The sequence below is a fragment of the Salvelinus fontinalis genome, chromosome 14 (genome assembly GCF_029448725.1).
Source record: "Salvelinus fontinalis isolate EN_2023a chromosome 14, ASM2944872v1, whole genome shotgun sequence".
In the NCBI taxonomy this organism is placed as follows: Eukaryota; Metazoa; Chordata; class Actinopteri; order Salmoniformes; family Salmonidae; genus Salvelinus; species Salvelinus fontinalis.
The window spans coordinates 41155496-41173118 of NC_074678.1; the positions used below are offsets into that span (position 1 = coordinate 41155496).

Sequence of the window (17623 nt, forward strand, 5' to 3'; positions counted from 1 at the left end):
TGTCCCTCCCTGTTTTGTTACGTTTACTTCCTGTTTGGAGCCTATTGAACACGACTCAGGTGTAATGAGTATAGCAGGGGTCAGTATTACCTGTAACCTCCAGGGGCACGGTGTCCTGTTCGTCGTTGATGCCTACCACCACCTCACAGCGGTACATGCCCGAGTCACTGGAGCGCAGGCCGCTGAGCGCCAGGCTGGCGTTGTAACGGTTGTCCTGGTAACCGGGCAGGGTGACACGCCCCTGGAATGCCTTCTTAACCTAAACCACGAAAAGACATTACGGTTATGAACACACGGTTAAATCAAAATTAAACATACAGTATGAAACACAACAAAGATGGCAATGAAAAAGAAAAAGGACATTCCACTAAATGTTTGCTGGTCCAATTATTATAGTTGGCAGCAGAAAAACAGTGAGAGGAAATGTATTTAATCTTATTTTCATAGAAAGAAGAAAGGATTGTGCAGTACATACTGTATAGTTACAGATTCTGCTTAAAATAAGTTGACGCTAAGTACTGGATAGGCGGCCAACACACTCTCCATGTACATAAAACATTTTGTATTTTTCCCACTCAGTCAATCTTTACCTTGACCACGTTGTACTTGGCGACCAGGATGGACTGTTCCCTCTGCCGACCGTCGTCGCCCCTCTGGCCCCACACCTTGGTCCACTTGATGCGGGGGGGCTCGTGGGTAGGGGTGGGGCGCAGGGTGAAGACACAGGGCAGCAGGACGGTGTTGGCCAGCTGCTCCCTCACCCTCTGGTGGGTCACCTTCCTCATGTTCACCACCGGGTCTGACCACACCAGGCCTGGGGAGGGGAGGGGAGAGGACGAGGAAGAGGAGGAGGAGAAGAGGAGAGATACACAGTCAGGTCTACAGTGTCAGACAAATGTTTCTGAACCGCGAATATGAAACACTGGAAATGGATACTAGGTCTACTACGGCATAATACAGCTGCTTTTTTATCCACGTGTTATCAAGACCTGGATCAGCTGGGTCAGGTGTATTGGTAATGGGCTGGAAGGGGATCACTGATATACAATACTATCCCATTATATTTTCTTTGGCATGGAGAAAGGTGGGGATCGATTCCTGTGTATCTATTGGTGGGGATCGATATCTGTTGCTCTTGTTCAATCAGTCCTGCAATTGGGACACTTTTCAACTGTATATAGAGTCCAAAATCCAAGATGACAGCATGTCAAGTCGTTTGTTTGTGACTAGTACATTTTAACCTACTAATAACCTATTTATTTATGGTTGCGTAACTTCGTTGTTGTGTAATGCAAACTATTTTATTTTTGCTGGTGTAAAGATCACGGGTCTCTCTCAACTCGGCACTTCATTACTTGAAGTTTACCAAAGTAACCCTATCTCTGGCTGGCCTGAGTTCCTCCTTCGTCCGCGGAGTGTCTTGTCCAAACAATTTACGTAGTATTACTTTGTGCACTGACTTTACTGAACTCTGGAGAAAACGAACATTGTCGCTGGGTGAGTACATCTGACAATGTGCTCTCCTGTCCATTAGACATTTTGTCTGCAGGAACTCGCTCTTTTTCACTCGGTCCACTCGTCCATGTGCCGATGCATTTGTGGCATGATGTGAACAGTACGAATTTGTGTCACTACCAAAGTCTAATGGTTTTAAATGACTGTTTTGTATTGTCTGGAACTCACTTGTAGAATTCGCTTGCAGTAGGTCTCTTAAAAAAGAGAAGCCGTGCAAGGTTATTAAACAGAGGTGCCTAGTTATTCTTCTGTTGTTGATATCAGGTAACGTAGAAACCTAACCCTGGCCCTGATATGCAATGTCTCCAAACCCCCTCTGATATTAAATCTACATCTGGTTTTGGTATTTTTCATTTAAATGTACGCAGCCTGTTGTCAAAAATTGATGGGGTTAGGATTTGGGCTAAATCAACTGATGCTGATGTAATTGTGTTTTCTGAAACCTGGCTCAGCAAGTCTATTTTTGATAAGGATATTTGTATAAGTGGTTACAATGTTTATAGAACTGATCGGGTTAAGAAAGGTGGGGGTGTGGCTATGTATGTAAAATCTAAATTCCCTGTAAGTGTGGCAAAGTCTGAAACTATTTGTAAACAGTTGGAATTTCTTGCTTTGAATATTGAGGTTTCAAAGGGCCTCTCTATAACTGTGATTGGCTGTTATAGACCCCCCTCTGCTCTCGGTGATGCATTTTCTTCTTTGACGCACCTTATGCCTAAACTTCTTTACAGTGAAATGATCTTGATTTGTGATCTCAACTGGTGTTGGTTAAAGCCGGTGTCTGATGATTTAAAAATGTTTTGTAATTCTATGAATCTTACCCAGTTGATTACTTCACCCACTCGCCCAAATCTTAAATGCCCAGATAAATCTACCCTGATTGATTTGATATTGACAAATGTTCCACATAAATATTCTGCGGTTGGTGTTTTTTGTAATGATTTAAGTGACCATTGTGCTGTTGTTGCTGTTAGAAATATTAAGGTTCCTAAGACAAACCCATGTTTTATTCGTAAGAGAAATTTGAAGTGTTTTAATGAGCAGGCTTTCTTTCATGATTTGTTTTATTTTGACTGGAGCAAGATTGAGCTTATCCCTGATGTGGAAACTGCCTGGATATTCTTTTATTATGGTTTTTTCCAAATAGTAAACAAACATGCCCCATTCCGCAGGTTCAGGGTTAAAGGGCGGGATAATCCATGGTTTTCTTCTGAGCTGTCTTGTATTATTCACGACCGTAATCTAGCCTGGGCTAAAGCAAGGAAATCTTGTTCTGATGCTGATTGGCTTATTTTTAGGCAGTTAAGAAACAAGTGTTCTTTCAGGAAGGCCAAGTCTGAATATTTTATGTCTGTTACCACTGATAACCTGAATGACCCTAGAGAGTTTTGGAATGCTATTAAGTCTATGTCTGGTAACAGTAATGTTAATGAATTACCGTCATGTGTTTTGAAGGACTCTGTTGCTATATATGACAAAACTGAAATGCTGAATTGTTTCAATGAGCACTTTGTATCATCTGGTAGGCTGTTTGATTCAGTGTCCTCTGTCTCTGTACAACCCTGTGTGGATGAACCAGTGAGAGCTGGTCAAACTTTTAGCTTTCTGCCATTCTCAGTGCAGGTGGTACATAAAGCCCTGAAATCCTTAGATCAAAGAAAGCCTGCAGGTCCTGATCTTTTGGATCCCTGCTTTTTAAATCTGGCAGCTGATTTCATAGCTGAACCACTTACATATCTGTTCAATCTAACCCTGGAATGTAATGAAATTCCAAAGATCTGGAAATCAGCATTTGTCCTACCACTTTTAAAAGGGGGAGATCCAACTCTTTTAAATAATTATAGGCCAATATCAAAGCTGTCACCCCTGGTGAAAATACTTGAAACCCTTGTAAGTGAACAGCTAAAAGATTTTTTATTTACTAACTCTATTTTTATCAATGTACCAATCGGGCTTCAGGAAGAAGCATAGCACAATTACAGCAGCCATGAAGGTTTTAAATGATATCACTGAAGCCCTTGACAAAAAACAGCACTGTGTCTCACGTTTTATTGATCTCTCTAAGGCTTTTGATACAGTTGATCATGCTATACTAAGGCAGAGATTGTTGAGTGTAGGTCTTTCGGAGCATGCAGTTGCTAACTATCTGTCTGATAGAACTCAGTGCACTCAATTTGATGGGCTTATGTCTGTTAAATTGTCTGTCCTGAATGGTGTGCCCCAAGGCTCTGTACTTGGTCCTCTCTTATTCACTATTTATAGAAATGATTTAGACAAAAATTTCCAAAATGCACAACTTTATTTTTATGCTGATGATACTGTTATTTACTGTTGTGCCTCATCTCTTACAAAAGCTTTCCAGAACTTGCAAACTGCTTTTTATACTGTTCAACATACCTTGTGTCAATTGAAGCTTATCCTCAATACTGACAAAACTAAACTAATGGTGTTTTCTAATGCAAGAAATAGACCTCTGAACCTTTCACCTATTACTACCTGTCAGGGCAAGGAGATTGAGGTTGTAACCTCATATAAATAACTTGGAATTCTAATTGATGACGGCCTCTCTTTTAAATTGCATATTCAACAACTTAGAAAAAAATTGAAGCTGAAATTGGGATTTTATTTTAGGAATAAGGCCTGTTTTTCTTTTGAAGCCAGAAGGAGGCTAGTATCAGCTACATTTATGCCTTTACTAGACTATGGGGATATTTTATATATGAATGCTTCCGCTCAGTGTTTGAGATCAATTGACACTCTTTACCATGGCACTTTGAGATTTATTTTAAACTGCAAAACCCTTACGCACCACTGCACTTTGTATACCAGGGTTGGCTGGCCTTCTCTAGTCACTCGTAGGCTCAGTCACTGGTATACTTTTATTTACAAAGCCATTTTGGGTTTACTACCTTTTTATTTGGGCATTTCTATTGTTCAGAAATGTGGTGGGTACTCTCTTCGTTCGCTAGACTTTCTCCTGCTAACTATTCCAAATGTCCGAACTAAATTTGGTAAAAGGTCTTTTATGTACTCTGCGCCATCGTCTTGGAACACCTTACAAAATCATTTTAAACTGGAAGAACTTGTCCCGATTGGTGTTTTTAAATCACTGATGAAGGATTTTGAGGCTGATTCCCTGACCTGTCAATGTTTTTAATTTGCTGTTTTGATATTGTTATACTCTTGTGAATTCAATGGTTTTTACTAGATTACTTGTAGTTTTTTATGTTGTCTGTCTGTAATTTCTGTAATGACTTGGTGCTGCCTATCTTGGCCAGGACGCTCTTGAAAAAGAGATTTTAAATCTCAATGAGCCCTTCCTGGTTAAATAAAGGTTAAATAAAAAAAATGTAAAAAATTGTAAAGTATAGCACAAGAGGATGATCTCTATCCTATTTGATTGATTATTGGTCCTTGATTATTGGTCCCAGCAGGGGTCTCCAACCTTTTCTAGCATGAGAGCTACTTTTAGAAAATGAAATATGTGGCGATATACTATTATACATTTTTTTCAAATAAGCACATTCTTCTCTTCTCCTTTACCCTGCAACTCTTCCCCTGGTCCTTTGTGTACAAGAGATGTGTTTTCTGTCAATATAAGTTGTAAAATAAGAACTCTAAGGGGGTGCCCATAAAATCATATTTAGTATTTTCCTGAATTCAGTTTTTTCTCTCGATATTACAATTATTCACAGAGAAACAATTAATATTTATGTTCTGAGTCCATGTCAATGCTTAAATGACACCGGAAGACAATTTTTAGGGTCTGGAATAAAAACCAACACATTTAGATTTTTTGGGGGTGTAATTCCCCTTTAATTGCACATCTAGCAAGACAAGAATGGGTCGGCCTAGAGATGTTTCTGCTGTGGCCTACTGCTGCAGAACATGTCATGGCAGAGTTTGCAAAACCATCGCCACCCAATTGATACATATAATCATGATATAGTTCTGCCTGGTAATACTACTTTGCAGTTAACATTTAATTGAGAAGGTTTTGGGGGAAAGTCTTAGCATTGCTAACTAGCTACATACAAGTGATAAACAAGTGCGGGCACAAAGAAGACAGATGGGCAATATTGCTGAAAATTATTTTGAAGATATTGTGTTACATTTGACTATTTAAGTTTACAATTGGCTCATTCATCCCCCTCCTCTCCCCTGTAACTATTCCCCAGGTCGTTGCTGCAAATGAGAACGTGTTCTCAGTCAACTTACCTGGTAAAATAACGGTAAAATAAAATAAATAAATAAAAAACAGTGGTTAACCAAGGGTGGGATAATGTCAATGTGGCTTTGATTAGATAGTATAGCCAGGAGCTTTATGTTTATGACAGCTTGCGATGGAACACGTCAAAAAAGGCATGTACTTTCAGAATTGATTGGCGAGTTAAACATAGCTGGGCGCTAAGCTAGTTGTAACTCGCAATCTACACGTTGGAGACCCCTGCTCTACAGTCCCGTAGGATAGAGATATAGACTGTATCTCTATCCGTTCATACCATTCATCTTATTATAAATGAGGTTAACATTGGAAGCTACTGGCTTTTTTCTCTACTCCACTCCTCCTCCCTCCACCCCTCCACTCCTCCTCCCTCCCCTGCTCCTCCTGAGACCAATCCAAGCCCAAAGTCATTAGGTTACGTGGGAGTGTGTTGGGATGTGCAGGTATCGACAACATCAGCCGCCAGCGCCTGGGAAGGCCAGCAGGGAATACGGGCACACACACACTCTCCCCCAGACTTAAAAGCACTCCTTATTATAAAACTGTTAAATCAGCAAAACACTCACTGTGGGACCTCTCTTATAAGAGCATTAATTAATAATAGCATTGAGATCTGTCAGACAGGCTGTATCGTTTGAGTGGAACCAGGGGAGAAATGCATATACTAAAACCCTCTTATTTCTTTCTCGATTGCCCTGGCAGCAGGGGGGAAACATAGACTGCTAGTGTCACGCTGTTATGAATGAGAGACGGAAGGAAAGAAAGGGAGAGAGAACTGAAGGCAGTGGTTGATGGTAGGAAGTAGGGGGAAATGAGGGTATTGATTTATTTTCATGACTATCCGTTTCCTCTCCACCTGCAGTGTCGACTCGCTCCGCATTCCTATTTCATCTGATGAGATTTCATGTAAAGTGCGGCGGAGCAGGGTTGTGGCGTAGCCGCTGGTGGAACGTGTCTCTCCTGGCTTTTCTCCACAGTAATTAAGTAGCTGATTGGAAGAGCGATGCTTCCCGAGATCATCACAGACACACCATTGTGCTTTTCTCTCTCCCATCCACTGAAGCTTTTTATTTTTGCCTCTGTTCATTCTTCTGACACAATCTATTTTTCTTCCGTTTTCCTTTTTGAAACCTGGCTTGATGTTTTCGCTCGGCTTCAGCAATTTCATTACATTCAGTCTGTGACGGGGATTCAATTTGGCCTCATTTTCAATTCACATTGAATTATGCCCAATGCCGGATGGATAAGAGTGGTGTGCGTATGTGTGTACCCTCCCCTCATAGCCCAACGGTTACCCTTGGCCTGGCATTCAGCCCCAACCCCTGCTTGAGAACATCTCATCTCTCATTCATTATTCATGGTACACTGAATACACATATGCTACTCATACACACGCGCAAGCTTTTGTGGGAATACATCATTTTCTGTCTGATGGTTTATTGTGTCTTTGAGCACGCCAGAGCACACAAATAGCAGACAGGACGTGTGAATAGCTGTCAGTGCTCATTGCTACATGCTTTATATGCTTTACCCGTGGCTTCCTAAGAGGCTGACTGCCACTTGGTGAAGAGCTTAACATCAACACACAGAGGGCTCCTCTCCATCTGTCTGTGTGTGACATGCTGAACACTCCGAGACGCCCACGGTGCTGTGTGTGACTCCCTCACCTAGCTGATCTATTTGTAAAACCGTGTCGCTGGTGCTGCCTCCGACGGCATGAAAGGTGACTCATGCTTAAAAAGGCTGTTTTCTCTCAGCACACTCAAGTAATGCTCCACCTGCCTTAAAGAGCTGTGACCTGTGAGGAAAAGATGGCCGCCTCTTTTCAAAAAGGGCCGTTTAATGGGGCTAGGAAATATCAACACGAGCTCAAGATGGAAACAGAACTTTGTGAACTACAGGTTTTATACTGTGCATCTTTGTGTGGCTGTGTGCTGCAGAAGGGGCTTTAAACCATATCACCTATCAGACAGATCTGATTACCGGTATGTTACGAAGTCTACAAGGTTATAAGGAATTTCCGGAGATTTCTGTGGCACTGAAGGCAATTGACCATATCAGTAGTGTCATACGGGGCATTCTCGGTTCCTGAGACAGAATCTTCCGGTAGGTACAGTTTCTCCGTGTGACATATGAGACCGTCCTCTGAGTACAGAATGTAATGTGCTTCAGTCTGTCAGGGAAAATGGTGGAACTTCTGAACTTTGCTCACTTCGTTGCAGCAGCCCAATTTCCTCTTTGCTCAGAGGGGAGAAACGCAGTAAAAAGAGGTTTGGGGTTGGCACTCTGCTCAGAACATGATGGTGAGGATGGAGGAAGGAAAGAAAGCAGGAAGTGAGAAGCAACAGTGTGATTTATAGAAGGGAAATGGAGTAATGTAAATCACACATATGCATGTGCACGCACACACACACACTCATTTTCTCTCGAATGTGTCTCTACTCTGGCAGCATAAGAGGCAGAGATGGGAGTATGCTGGTTCTCTCCGGCTCAATGGAGTGAGTCAGCAGGTCTGAGGAGACACACACACTCTCTCCTCCCTTTTCTATACCTCCCACGGGAATGTGGTACTCATCAGTGTGTTTACTGCACACACACACACACACATTTACACACAGTCCCCAAGGACTATCACGCTGCAATTTCTGGGCCACCTCTCCTGTAGCTGGGGAAAATGTAAAACAGACAAATGTATGGTTAAGCTGAGAAGCACCGATAATGCTTCAACTGTATAATCATGAGGCATGGCAGTGTTTGCCAAACCCTGTTCCACTTTCCACTTGGCCAAGCAGCTGTATGGTGATCCACATTACCATTGTGTTGGCCGTGTTCCCACAGCACCCAAACAAATGTGCAGTGACTTAAGTCAAGTTGTAACAGCTGTTCTCCTTCTGTCAACCTTGCTTTGTACAAATGTGTCTCGTTGTTTCTCTTCCCTTTCCCAGATTGTATTTCGTTTTCTACACCGACTGCAACAATTTGTGACACAAAATCAATTGCAGATACACTTCTTAAAAATCCAAATGACTGTTTAAAGCGGAGGCCCGCGATACAAAATGGCTCTATTCCCACATGGTTAAATAATGAATGTAAGTGCTGTGGACCCCATCGCAGTAGATATACCAAATCTGCATTTAGATGGAAATGTTTTTACAAGCATAACCCCATTGAGACCCTCCTTTGTTTGGAAATCCGCCTGTTTTTCATTTGACTTTTTCATCTAAATGAGGCCCAATCAAAGACTGCCTAACCTGCGGAGGGAGAGGCGAGGCAACAGAGCACTGAGTGAAGAAAGAGGGAACGAGAGCCTGAGGCGGAGAGACAGGAAGAGAGGAACATGTCTCTCTTCTTGCGCTCAATCATACAACAGGACTTTCTGATCTATGTGATTGTCAACTTGGTCACATTTGTCATCTTCATTTTTTTGAGCAGTAGGAAATGATCAACTGCAGGCAGAAAGAATCCTTTATCTGCCTCGAGCAGAGAGAGGCTGTTAATGCGTTCTTCCACAGTCATAAGTGCACAATGGCCGACATCTTTCTTTTCTCTCCCTCCCCGCCCGGTCTAACCTGTAATGGGCTTTTCAATGATAAAGGCCCCATTGTCTTCTATTAGACCAGCCACCTGGCTCTGAGCTGATCAAGTGTGTCATTGGCATTGACTAGCGATGTGTCTGGTGTTTGCTTTGTCATAAATCAAGAAACATCTTCTGTCTGAGCGCTCTGCCTGTCTGTCTGTCTGTCTGTCTGTCTGTCTGTCTGTCTGTCTGTCTGTCTGAGCGCTCTGTCTGTCTGTCTGAGCGCTCTGTCTGTCTGTCTGTCTGTCTGTCTGTCTGTGTCAGGTGTCGAGATGACAGGAATGTTTTGCTCAAGAGCAGTTTGTCAGGATGAAAGCGATGCTAAAGTTATACTAGGGGTAACTGGAGGGCCAGTATGAGAGTTTGCGCTCTGGCTAAAAAGAAAGGTGGCCGGTGCGTATAAAGTTTACAAGGTACTCTCACACCTTTGTACAGCACTGATGAAGGCATAAGGCCGAAACGTATGCTCTTTTTTGTTTTATTTTTAGCACCTTGCACTGTCACCCTTTGTATTCTTTCCAGCATGGATTCAGTTAAGTATATAATCTTTGCATCTCGGCTTGGTTAGAGCGCGACTACCTTTTGAATTCCCTAATGCTGCTTACCATGAACTTTGTGTGATAGAGGCTGCCGCGAGTTCTTATTTAGAATGTGCTAACAAAACTTTATCTGTTTCATTTGAAGGTTGTTTCTTTTTAATATAAATGCCTGGATCTATCTACAATACATACAAGGACAAGTATTTGAACAAGAGAGTGAGGAGAGAGGCGAGCGAGACAGAGAGAGAGAGGAGAGATACAGAGAGAAAGTAGAGAGTAGAGAGAGGAGAGATACAGAGAGAAAGTAGAGAGTAGAGAGTAGAGAGACGAGAGATAGAGAGAAAGTAGAGAGTAGAGAGAGGAGAGATACAGAGAGAAAGTAGAGAGTAGAGAGTAGAGAGAGGAGAGATAGAGAGAGTGTAGAGAGTAGAGAGTAGAGAGATACAGAGAGAAAGTAGAGAGTAGAGAGTAGAGAGAGGAGAGATACAGAGAGAAAGAGAGTAGAGAGAGGAGAGATACAGAGAGAGAGTAGAGAGTAGAGAGAGGAGAGATACAGAGAGAAAGTAGAGAGTAGAGAGTAGAGAGAGGAGCGATACAGAGAGAGAGTAGAGAGTAGAGAGAGGAGAGATACAGAGAGAAAGTAGAGAGTAGAGAGTAGAGAGTAGAGAGATACAGAGAGAGAGTAGAGAGAGGAGAGATACAGAGAGAGAGTAGAGAGTAGAGAGATACAGAGAGAGAGTAGAGAGTAGAGAGATACAGAGAGAGAGTAGAGAGTAGAGAGAGGAGCGATACAGAGAGAGAGTAGAGAGTAGAGAGAGGAGAGATACAGAGAGAAAGTAGAGAGTAGAGAGTAGAGAGAGGAGCGATACAGAGAGAGAGTAGAGAGTAGAGAGAGGAGAGATACAGAGAGAAAGTAGAGAGTAGAGAGTAGAGAGTAGAGAGATACAGAGAGAGAGTAGAGAGAGGAGAGATACAGAGAGAGAGTAGAGAGTAGAGAGATACAGAGAGAGAGTAGAGAGTAGAGAGTAGAGAGATACAGAGAGAGAGTAGAGAGAGGAGCGATACAGAGAGAGAGTAGAGAGTAGAGAGATACAGAGAGAGAGTAGAGAGTAGAGAGTAGAGAGAGAGGAGAGAGTAGAGAGAGGAGCGATACAGAGAGAAAGTAGAGAGTAGAGAGTAGAGAGAGGAGAGATACAGAGAGAGAGGAGAGAGTAGAGAAAGGAGAGATACAGAGAGAAAGTAGAGAGTAGAGAGAGGAGAGATACAGAGAGAAAGTAGAGAGTAGATAGTAGAGAGAGGAGAGATACAGAGAGAAAGAGAGTAGAGAGAGGAGAGAGGAGAGATACAGAGAGAGAGTAGAGAGTAGAGAGAGAAGAGATACAGAGAGAGAGTAGAGAGAGGAGAGATACAGAGAGAGAGTAGAGAGTAGAGAGAGGAGAGATACAGAGAGAAAGAGAGTAGAGAGAGGAGAGGTTCAGAGAGAAAGAGAGTAGAGAGAGGAGAGAGGAGAGATACAGAGAGAAAGAGAGTAGAGAGAGGAGAGGTTCAGAGAGAAAGAGAGTAGAGAGAGGAGAGAGGAGAGATACAGAGAGAGAGTAGAGAGTAGAGAGAGAAGAGATACAGAGAGAGAGTAGAGAGAGGAGAGATACAGAGAGAGAGTAGAGAGTAGAGAGAGGAGAGATACAGAGAGAAAGAGAGTAGAGAGAGGAGAGGTTCAGAGAGAAAGAGAGTAGAGAGAGGAGAGAGGAGAGATACAGAGAGAAAGAGAGTAGAGAGAGGAGAGGTTCAGAGAGAAAGAGAGTAGAGAGTAGAGAGAGGAGAGATACAGAGAGAGAGTAGAGAGTAGAGAGAGGGGGGGATGTTGAAGCTGTTATCCTGCAGATGCTAACTCCTCCTAAATCAGCCCTAATGATAACCATGGCAACAGAGACACCCCAAGCTGAGACAGGGAGGTGGGGTTTTAGGAAAAACCACATCCTCTGTCTTTCAGTGTAGGTTGGAATTTATTGTCATGAATCTTGACCTGGAGGCAGCTTTGCAGAGTGGTCACCAACTGGCACAGCCACAAAATCAGACGGTAAACCTAGCCCTAACCTTAACCCCTATGCTAACCTTAATGCCTAACCTTAAATTATGACCAAAAAGCAAATTTTTTTACTTTTACATTTTTGCCGATTCTGACTTTGCAGCTGTCCCAGCTAGCGGAAATCGCTTAGTCTGCCTCCAGGGCAAGATTCATGACAATTAAGTCAACCTGCTCTTTCAATGGCCAAACACATAACCTCTCCACGTATAGTAGCTAACACAGAGCTCTGTGTACGTGTTACTGTTGTGTAGGGGTAGTCTGCTATCAAGGCAGGTCTGTAAATTTGTAATCTAAATGGAATAAGGGGGAGTAGCTTTTTGACAGAAAACCACCGCCTCTCTACCCCCTCCGCTCCGCTCCTTCATCCCTCCATCCCACTCCTCCGGCCTGCCACCTCTCCTGCAGTCAGAGCTGCCCGTCTGACAGTAGATTAAACGTGTGTGTGTGTGTGTGTGTGTGTGTGTGTGTGTGTGTGTGTGTGTGTGTGTGTGTGTGTGTGTGTGTGTGTGTGTGTGTGTGTGTGTGTGTGTGTGTGTGTGTGTGTGTGTGTGTGTGTGTATGTTGTAGCGAGTGCACAGCGGGCCTCCCACAGACAGGCACCACACATGGGCTTGGAATGACATTCCCGTGCTGGGACTCTCGTATAAAATCATCTCTCTGGGACCCATTCCGCTTCCTCTTCTCCTCTCCCCCCTCCTCTAGTTATGAATAATAGCCATAACCGGGGATAGGGGCCTGCATCTGAGCACTGTCTCATCCCTGTCCCAGCCCCGTCCCATCCCAGCCCCGTCTTGTCTCATCCCTGTCCCATCCCTGTCCCGTCTCATTCCTGTCCCATCCCTGTCCCAGCCCCGTCTTGTCTCATCCCTGTCCCAGCCCCGTCCTGTCCCATCCCCGTCCCAGCCCCGTCCTGTCTCATCCCTGTCCCATCCCCGTCCCATCCCAGCCCCGTCCTGTCTCATCCCTGTCCCATCCCCGTCCCAGCCCCGTCCTGTCTCATCCCTGTCCCATCCCCGTCCTGTCTCATCCCTGTCCCATTCCCGTCCCATCCCCAGTCCCGTCCTGTCTCATCTCTGTCCCAGCCCTGTCTCAACCCTGTCTCATCCCTGTCACATCCCCGTAACATCCCCGTCACATCCCTGTCCTGTCTCATCCCTGTCCCATCCCCGTCCAATCCCTGTCCCATTCCCGTCCCAGCCCCGTCCTGTCTCATCCCTGTCCCATCCCCGTCACATCCCTGTCCTGTCTCATCCCTGTCCCATCCCCGTCCCATCCCCATCCCCGTCCCAGCCCTGTCCCATCCCCGTCCTGTCTCGCCCCCGTCCCAGCCCCGTCCTGTCTCATCCTTGTCCTATCCCCGTCCCAGACCCGTCCTGTCTCATTCCCGTCCCATCCCCGTCCCATCCCGGACCCAGCCCCGTCCTGTCTCATCCCTGTCCCATCCCCGTCCCATCCCCGTCCTGTCTCATCCCTGTCCGATCCCCGCCCCATCCCCGTCCCATGCTGTCTCATCCCTGTCCCAGCCCCGTCCTGTCCCAGCCCCGTCCCAGTCCCGTCCTGTCTCATCCCTGTTCCAGCCCTGTCCCAGCCCCTGCCCTGTCCCTCCCTGTCCCATCCCGCCACACGTCGGTTTAGAGCCACTCGGAGGCGGCTGGCGTGACTAATGCCCGCGCCCTGTGTGGCGTAATGATACATTTATCTGAAATGGCACAGGGCCCAGTTCCCCCCGTCCTCATCTCTGACCCGTCGAACAAACACATTCACCAGAGGAGCTGTTAATGCGAGCCACCCATCTGTGCCCACTGCTCCCCTGCCTCCCTCTGTCTCCCTTCATCACCAATTTCCATATTCACTCACCCGAAAAGGAGGAAGTTAGAAAAGGGGGTGGTGCAGAGGGGGGACGTCTTCAAAAACACCCTCTCCACAGTAGAGGGGTAGAATGCATCTTGCTACACGACAGACATAGAGGCTCATGCGTGTCAGTAAGAAATTGGGCAAATGACTCAAGGGAGGTACTTTATTGTGCTTATGCTATGTGTGACCGCTGAGCTTCTTGGGATACATAACATGCAGGCTATTACAACTACAATAACTGCCATTACACCCATGAACGCATGTACACACATACAAAAACATTCAATCTGCTCCAGTCACGTCTCTCGTGCTGAGGGAGACAGCTCTGCTGTTTATCTTGACATAAGGCAGAACAATGGCGTGCAGATGGCAGCAGACGGAGCTGGGAGACAGGCGGGCACAGGGGGCAAAGAGGGAGCACATAGGGCCTTTGGTCTAGGCTCCCTCCTGGTAGGACCGTGGATGCAATCCTACTAGGAGACCCTTCCAGACCCTGCACCCTGGATAATGCATGTGTGTGTGTGTGTGTGTGTGTGTGTGTGTGTGTGTGTATGTGTGTATGTGTGTATGTGTGTGTGTGTGTGTGTGTGTGCGCAAGTTTTATCACTATCCTGGGTCTCTCGTGTAGAATCTGTGAGTGTGTGTACACGGCTACTCCAGCCCCTGCAGACCACTGCACTGGCCAGATAAGACTCTCTGAGTAGGACCGGTCCAGGATCAGCTGTTGTCTGCAGGGAGAGACTACTCCCTGACAGCTCATGATCTCAGACCTGCCAAAGAGAAACACGCACTGGCACATAGTCAGAGGGTAAAAAAGACCTTACCCAGGCATCTTTCAAACGATTGCCTGACTTTTCAGAGTGATGATGCTAGAGGACTAAATTGTCCTGACAAATGATTGCTCTTACTGTAATGTGCAAGGACAGCTCTGACACACTGACACACAGCATAGCACTCAGGAATTCACATCCTGTCTCAGAGCAAAACGTATTATATTTTACTAAAATCAATACCACATTACTTCAAATCAAAATCAAATCAAATTGTATTGGTCACATGCGCCGAACACAGCAGGTGTAGACTTCACCTTGAAATGAAACTTAAGAGCACATTCCCAACAATGCAGAGTTAAAAAGTAAGACAAATATTTGCTAAATAAAAAAGGAAATAGGCTGCAAGCCCGACGTCGGTACACTTATGACAACAGCCAGCTCGTGCAGGGCGCGAAATTCACAATATATTTTTTAGAAATATTTAACTTTCACGCATTAACAAGTCGAATACAGCAAATGAAAGATAAACATCTTGTGAATCCAGCCAACATGTCCGATTTTTTAAATGTTTTACAGCGAAAACACCAAGTATATTTATGTTAGCTCACCACCAAATACAAAAAAGGACAGACATTTTTCACAGCACAGGTAGCATGCACAAAACCAACCTAACTAACCAAGAACCAACCAAACTAACCAAGAAACAACTTCATCAGATGACAGTCTTATAACATGTTATTCAATAAATCTATGTTTTGTTCGTAAAATGTGCATATTTGAGCTATAAATCAGTTTTACATTGCAGCTACCATCACAGCTACCGTCAGAAATAGCACAGAAGCAGCCAGAGTAATTACAGACACCAACGTCAAATGCCTAAATACTCATCATAAAACATTTCTGAAAAATACATGGTGTACAGCAAATGAAAGACAGGCATCTTGTGATTCCAGACAATGTTTCCAATTTCTTAAGTGTTTTACAGCGAAAACACAATATAGCATTATATTAGCTTACCACAATAGCCAGAAACACAAGCCATTTACCAGCAGCAAAAGTTAGCGATCGTAACAAACCAGCAAAAGATATATCATTTTTGACTAACCTTGATAAGCTTCATCAGATGACAGTCCTATAACATCAGGTTATACATACACTTATGTTTTGTTCGAAAATGTGCATATTTAGAGCTGAAATCAGTGGTTATACATTGTGCTAACCCTAACCCTTTTTCCCACAACATCCGGATATTTTTCTGACACTCACATATTCTGACCAAATAACTATTCATAAACATTACTAAAAAATACATGTTGTATAGGAAATGATAGCTACACTAGTTCTTAATGCAATCGCCGTGTTAGAATTCTAAAAATAACTTCATTACGACATGCAGTTTACGTTATGGCGAGAGCGTGCCCAAAATCTGGGCGCAAACTACTAGTTCACATGTTTGACAGATATATGAAATAGCATCATAAAATGGGTCCTACTTTTGATGATCTTCCATCAGAATGTTGTACAAGGGGTCCTTTGTCCAGAACAATCGTTGTTTGGATTTAGAATGTCCTCTTCGCGCATTCCAGAAAACAGGAAATTGGGGTCACGTCATGCCAAGAGCTTTTATTCGACCTCAGATCATGTTATACACTCCATTTCTTCTCTCACTGCCTGTTGACATCTAGTGGAAGGCGTATGAAGTGCATGTATACTAATAAATATCAAGCACATTTATAGGCAGGCCCTAGAACAGAGCATCGATTTCAGATTTTCCACTTCCTGTCAGGAAGTTTGCTGCAAAATGAGTTCTGTTTTACTCACAGATATAATTCAAACAGTTTTAGAAACTAGAGTGTTTTCTATCCAATAGTAATAATAATATTCATATTGTACGAGCAAGAATTGAGTACGAGGCCGTTTGAAATGGGCACGTTTTATCCAGGCTACTCAATACTGCCCCTGCAGCCCAAAGAGGTTAAGGAAAATCATAATGAGGCTATTAACAGTTGAAGTCGGAAGTTTACATACACCTTTAAACTCAGTTTAATACATTTAAACTCCGTTTGTGATAAGGTGAGTCTCGGTGAGAGGTGTAGGAGTCAGGCGCAGGAGAGCAGGGATACTGAGAAGCGTGTTTAATATATATATAGTCCACCAATACAAAAATGGCACAGATCCCTCTATATAAGGTCTCACAGTTCATAGAGCAGATCAGTGAAAACAAAACCGAAACTCGTGCCAAACGCACGGAAGAACAAACTCAGTTCCGAAAAATAAACTACACGTGCGTAAATAGGAGAACAAGAAATATCAACGATCAATGAGCGCAAAACCCCCACAAGCTTAATCCCGCACGAAATAAGGCAGGAAACAAGCACCCTATATACACACAGAAATAAACGCAATTGAAACCAGGTGTGAAAATGAACACAGACAAAAAAAACAGAAAAGGAAAAAGGAATCGGTGGCGGCTAGTAAACCGGCGACGCCGAGCGCCGAGCGCCGCCCGAATCGGGAGAGGGGCTATCTTCGGTAGAAGTCGTGACACCGTTTTTCACAATTCCTGACATTTAATCCTAGTAAAGATTCCCTGTCTTAGCTCAGTTAGGATCACCACTCTATTTTAAGAATGTGAAATGTCAGAATAATAGTAGAGAGAATGATTAAGTTCAGCTTTTTGCCTTTAAATTGTATTGCCTTTAAATTGTTTAACTTGGGTCAAACGTTTCGGGTGGCCTTCCACAAGCTTCCCACAATAAGTTGGGTGAATTTTGGCCCATTTCTCCTGACAGAGCTGGTGTAACTGAGTCAGGTTTGAAGGCCTCCTTCGACACACTTTTTCAGTTCTGCCCACAATTTTCTATAGGATTGAGATCAGGGCTTTGTGATGGCCACTCCAATACCTTGACTTTGTTGTCCTTAAGCCATTTTGCCACAATTTTGGAAGTATGCTTTGGGTGATTGTCCATTTGGAAGACCCATTTGCGGCCAAGCTTTAACTTCCTGACTGATGTCTTGAGATGTTGCTTCAATATATCCACCAAATTCTCTATC

At 44.0% G+C, this 17623-nt stretch overlaps 1 protein-coding gene across 1 annotated transcript in view; it reads right to left on the reverse strand.

Annotated features, from left to right (window-relative positions):
- The window catches only part of LOC129810859 (neurocan core protein-like), a 198816-nt gene that overhangs the window by 133217 nt on the left and 47976 nt on the right, over positions 1–17623 (reverse strand). Inside the window, exons 3-4 of the mRNA XM_055861816.1 lie at positions 591–814; positions 91–259 (exon numbers count right to left, since the gene is read on the reverse strand). Coding sequence (XP_055717791.1) covers positions 91–259; positions 591–814 — 393 coding nt within the window. The remainder of the gene's footprint in view (positions 1–90; positions 260–590; positions 815–17623) is intronic.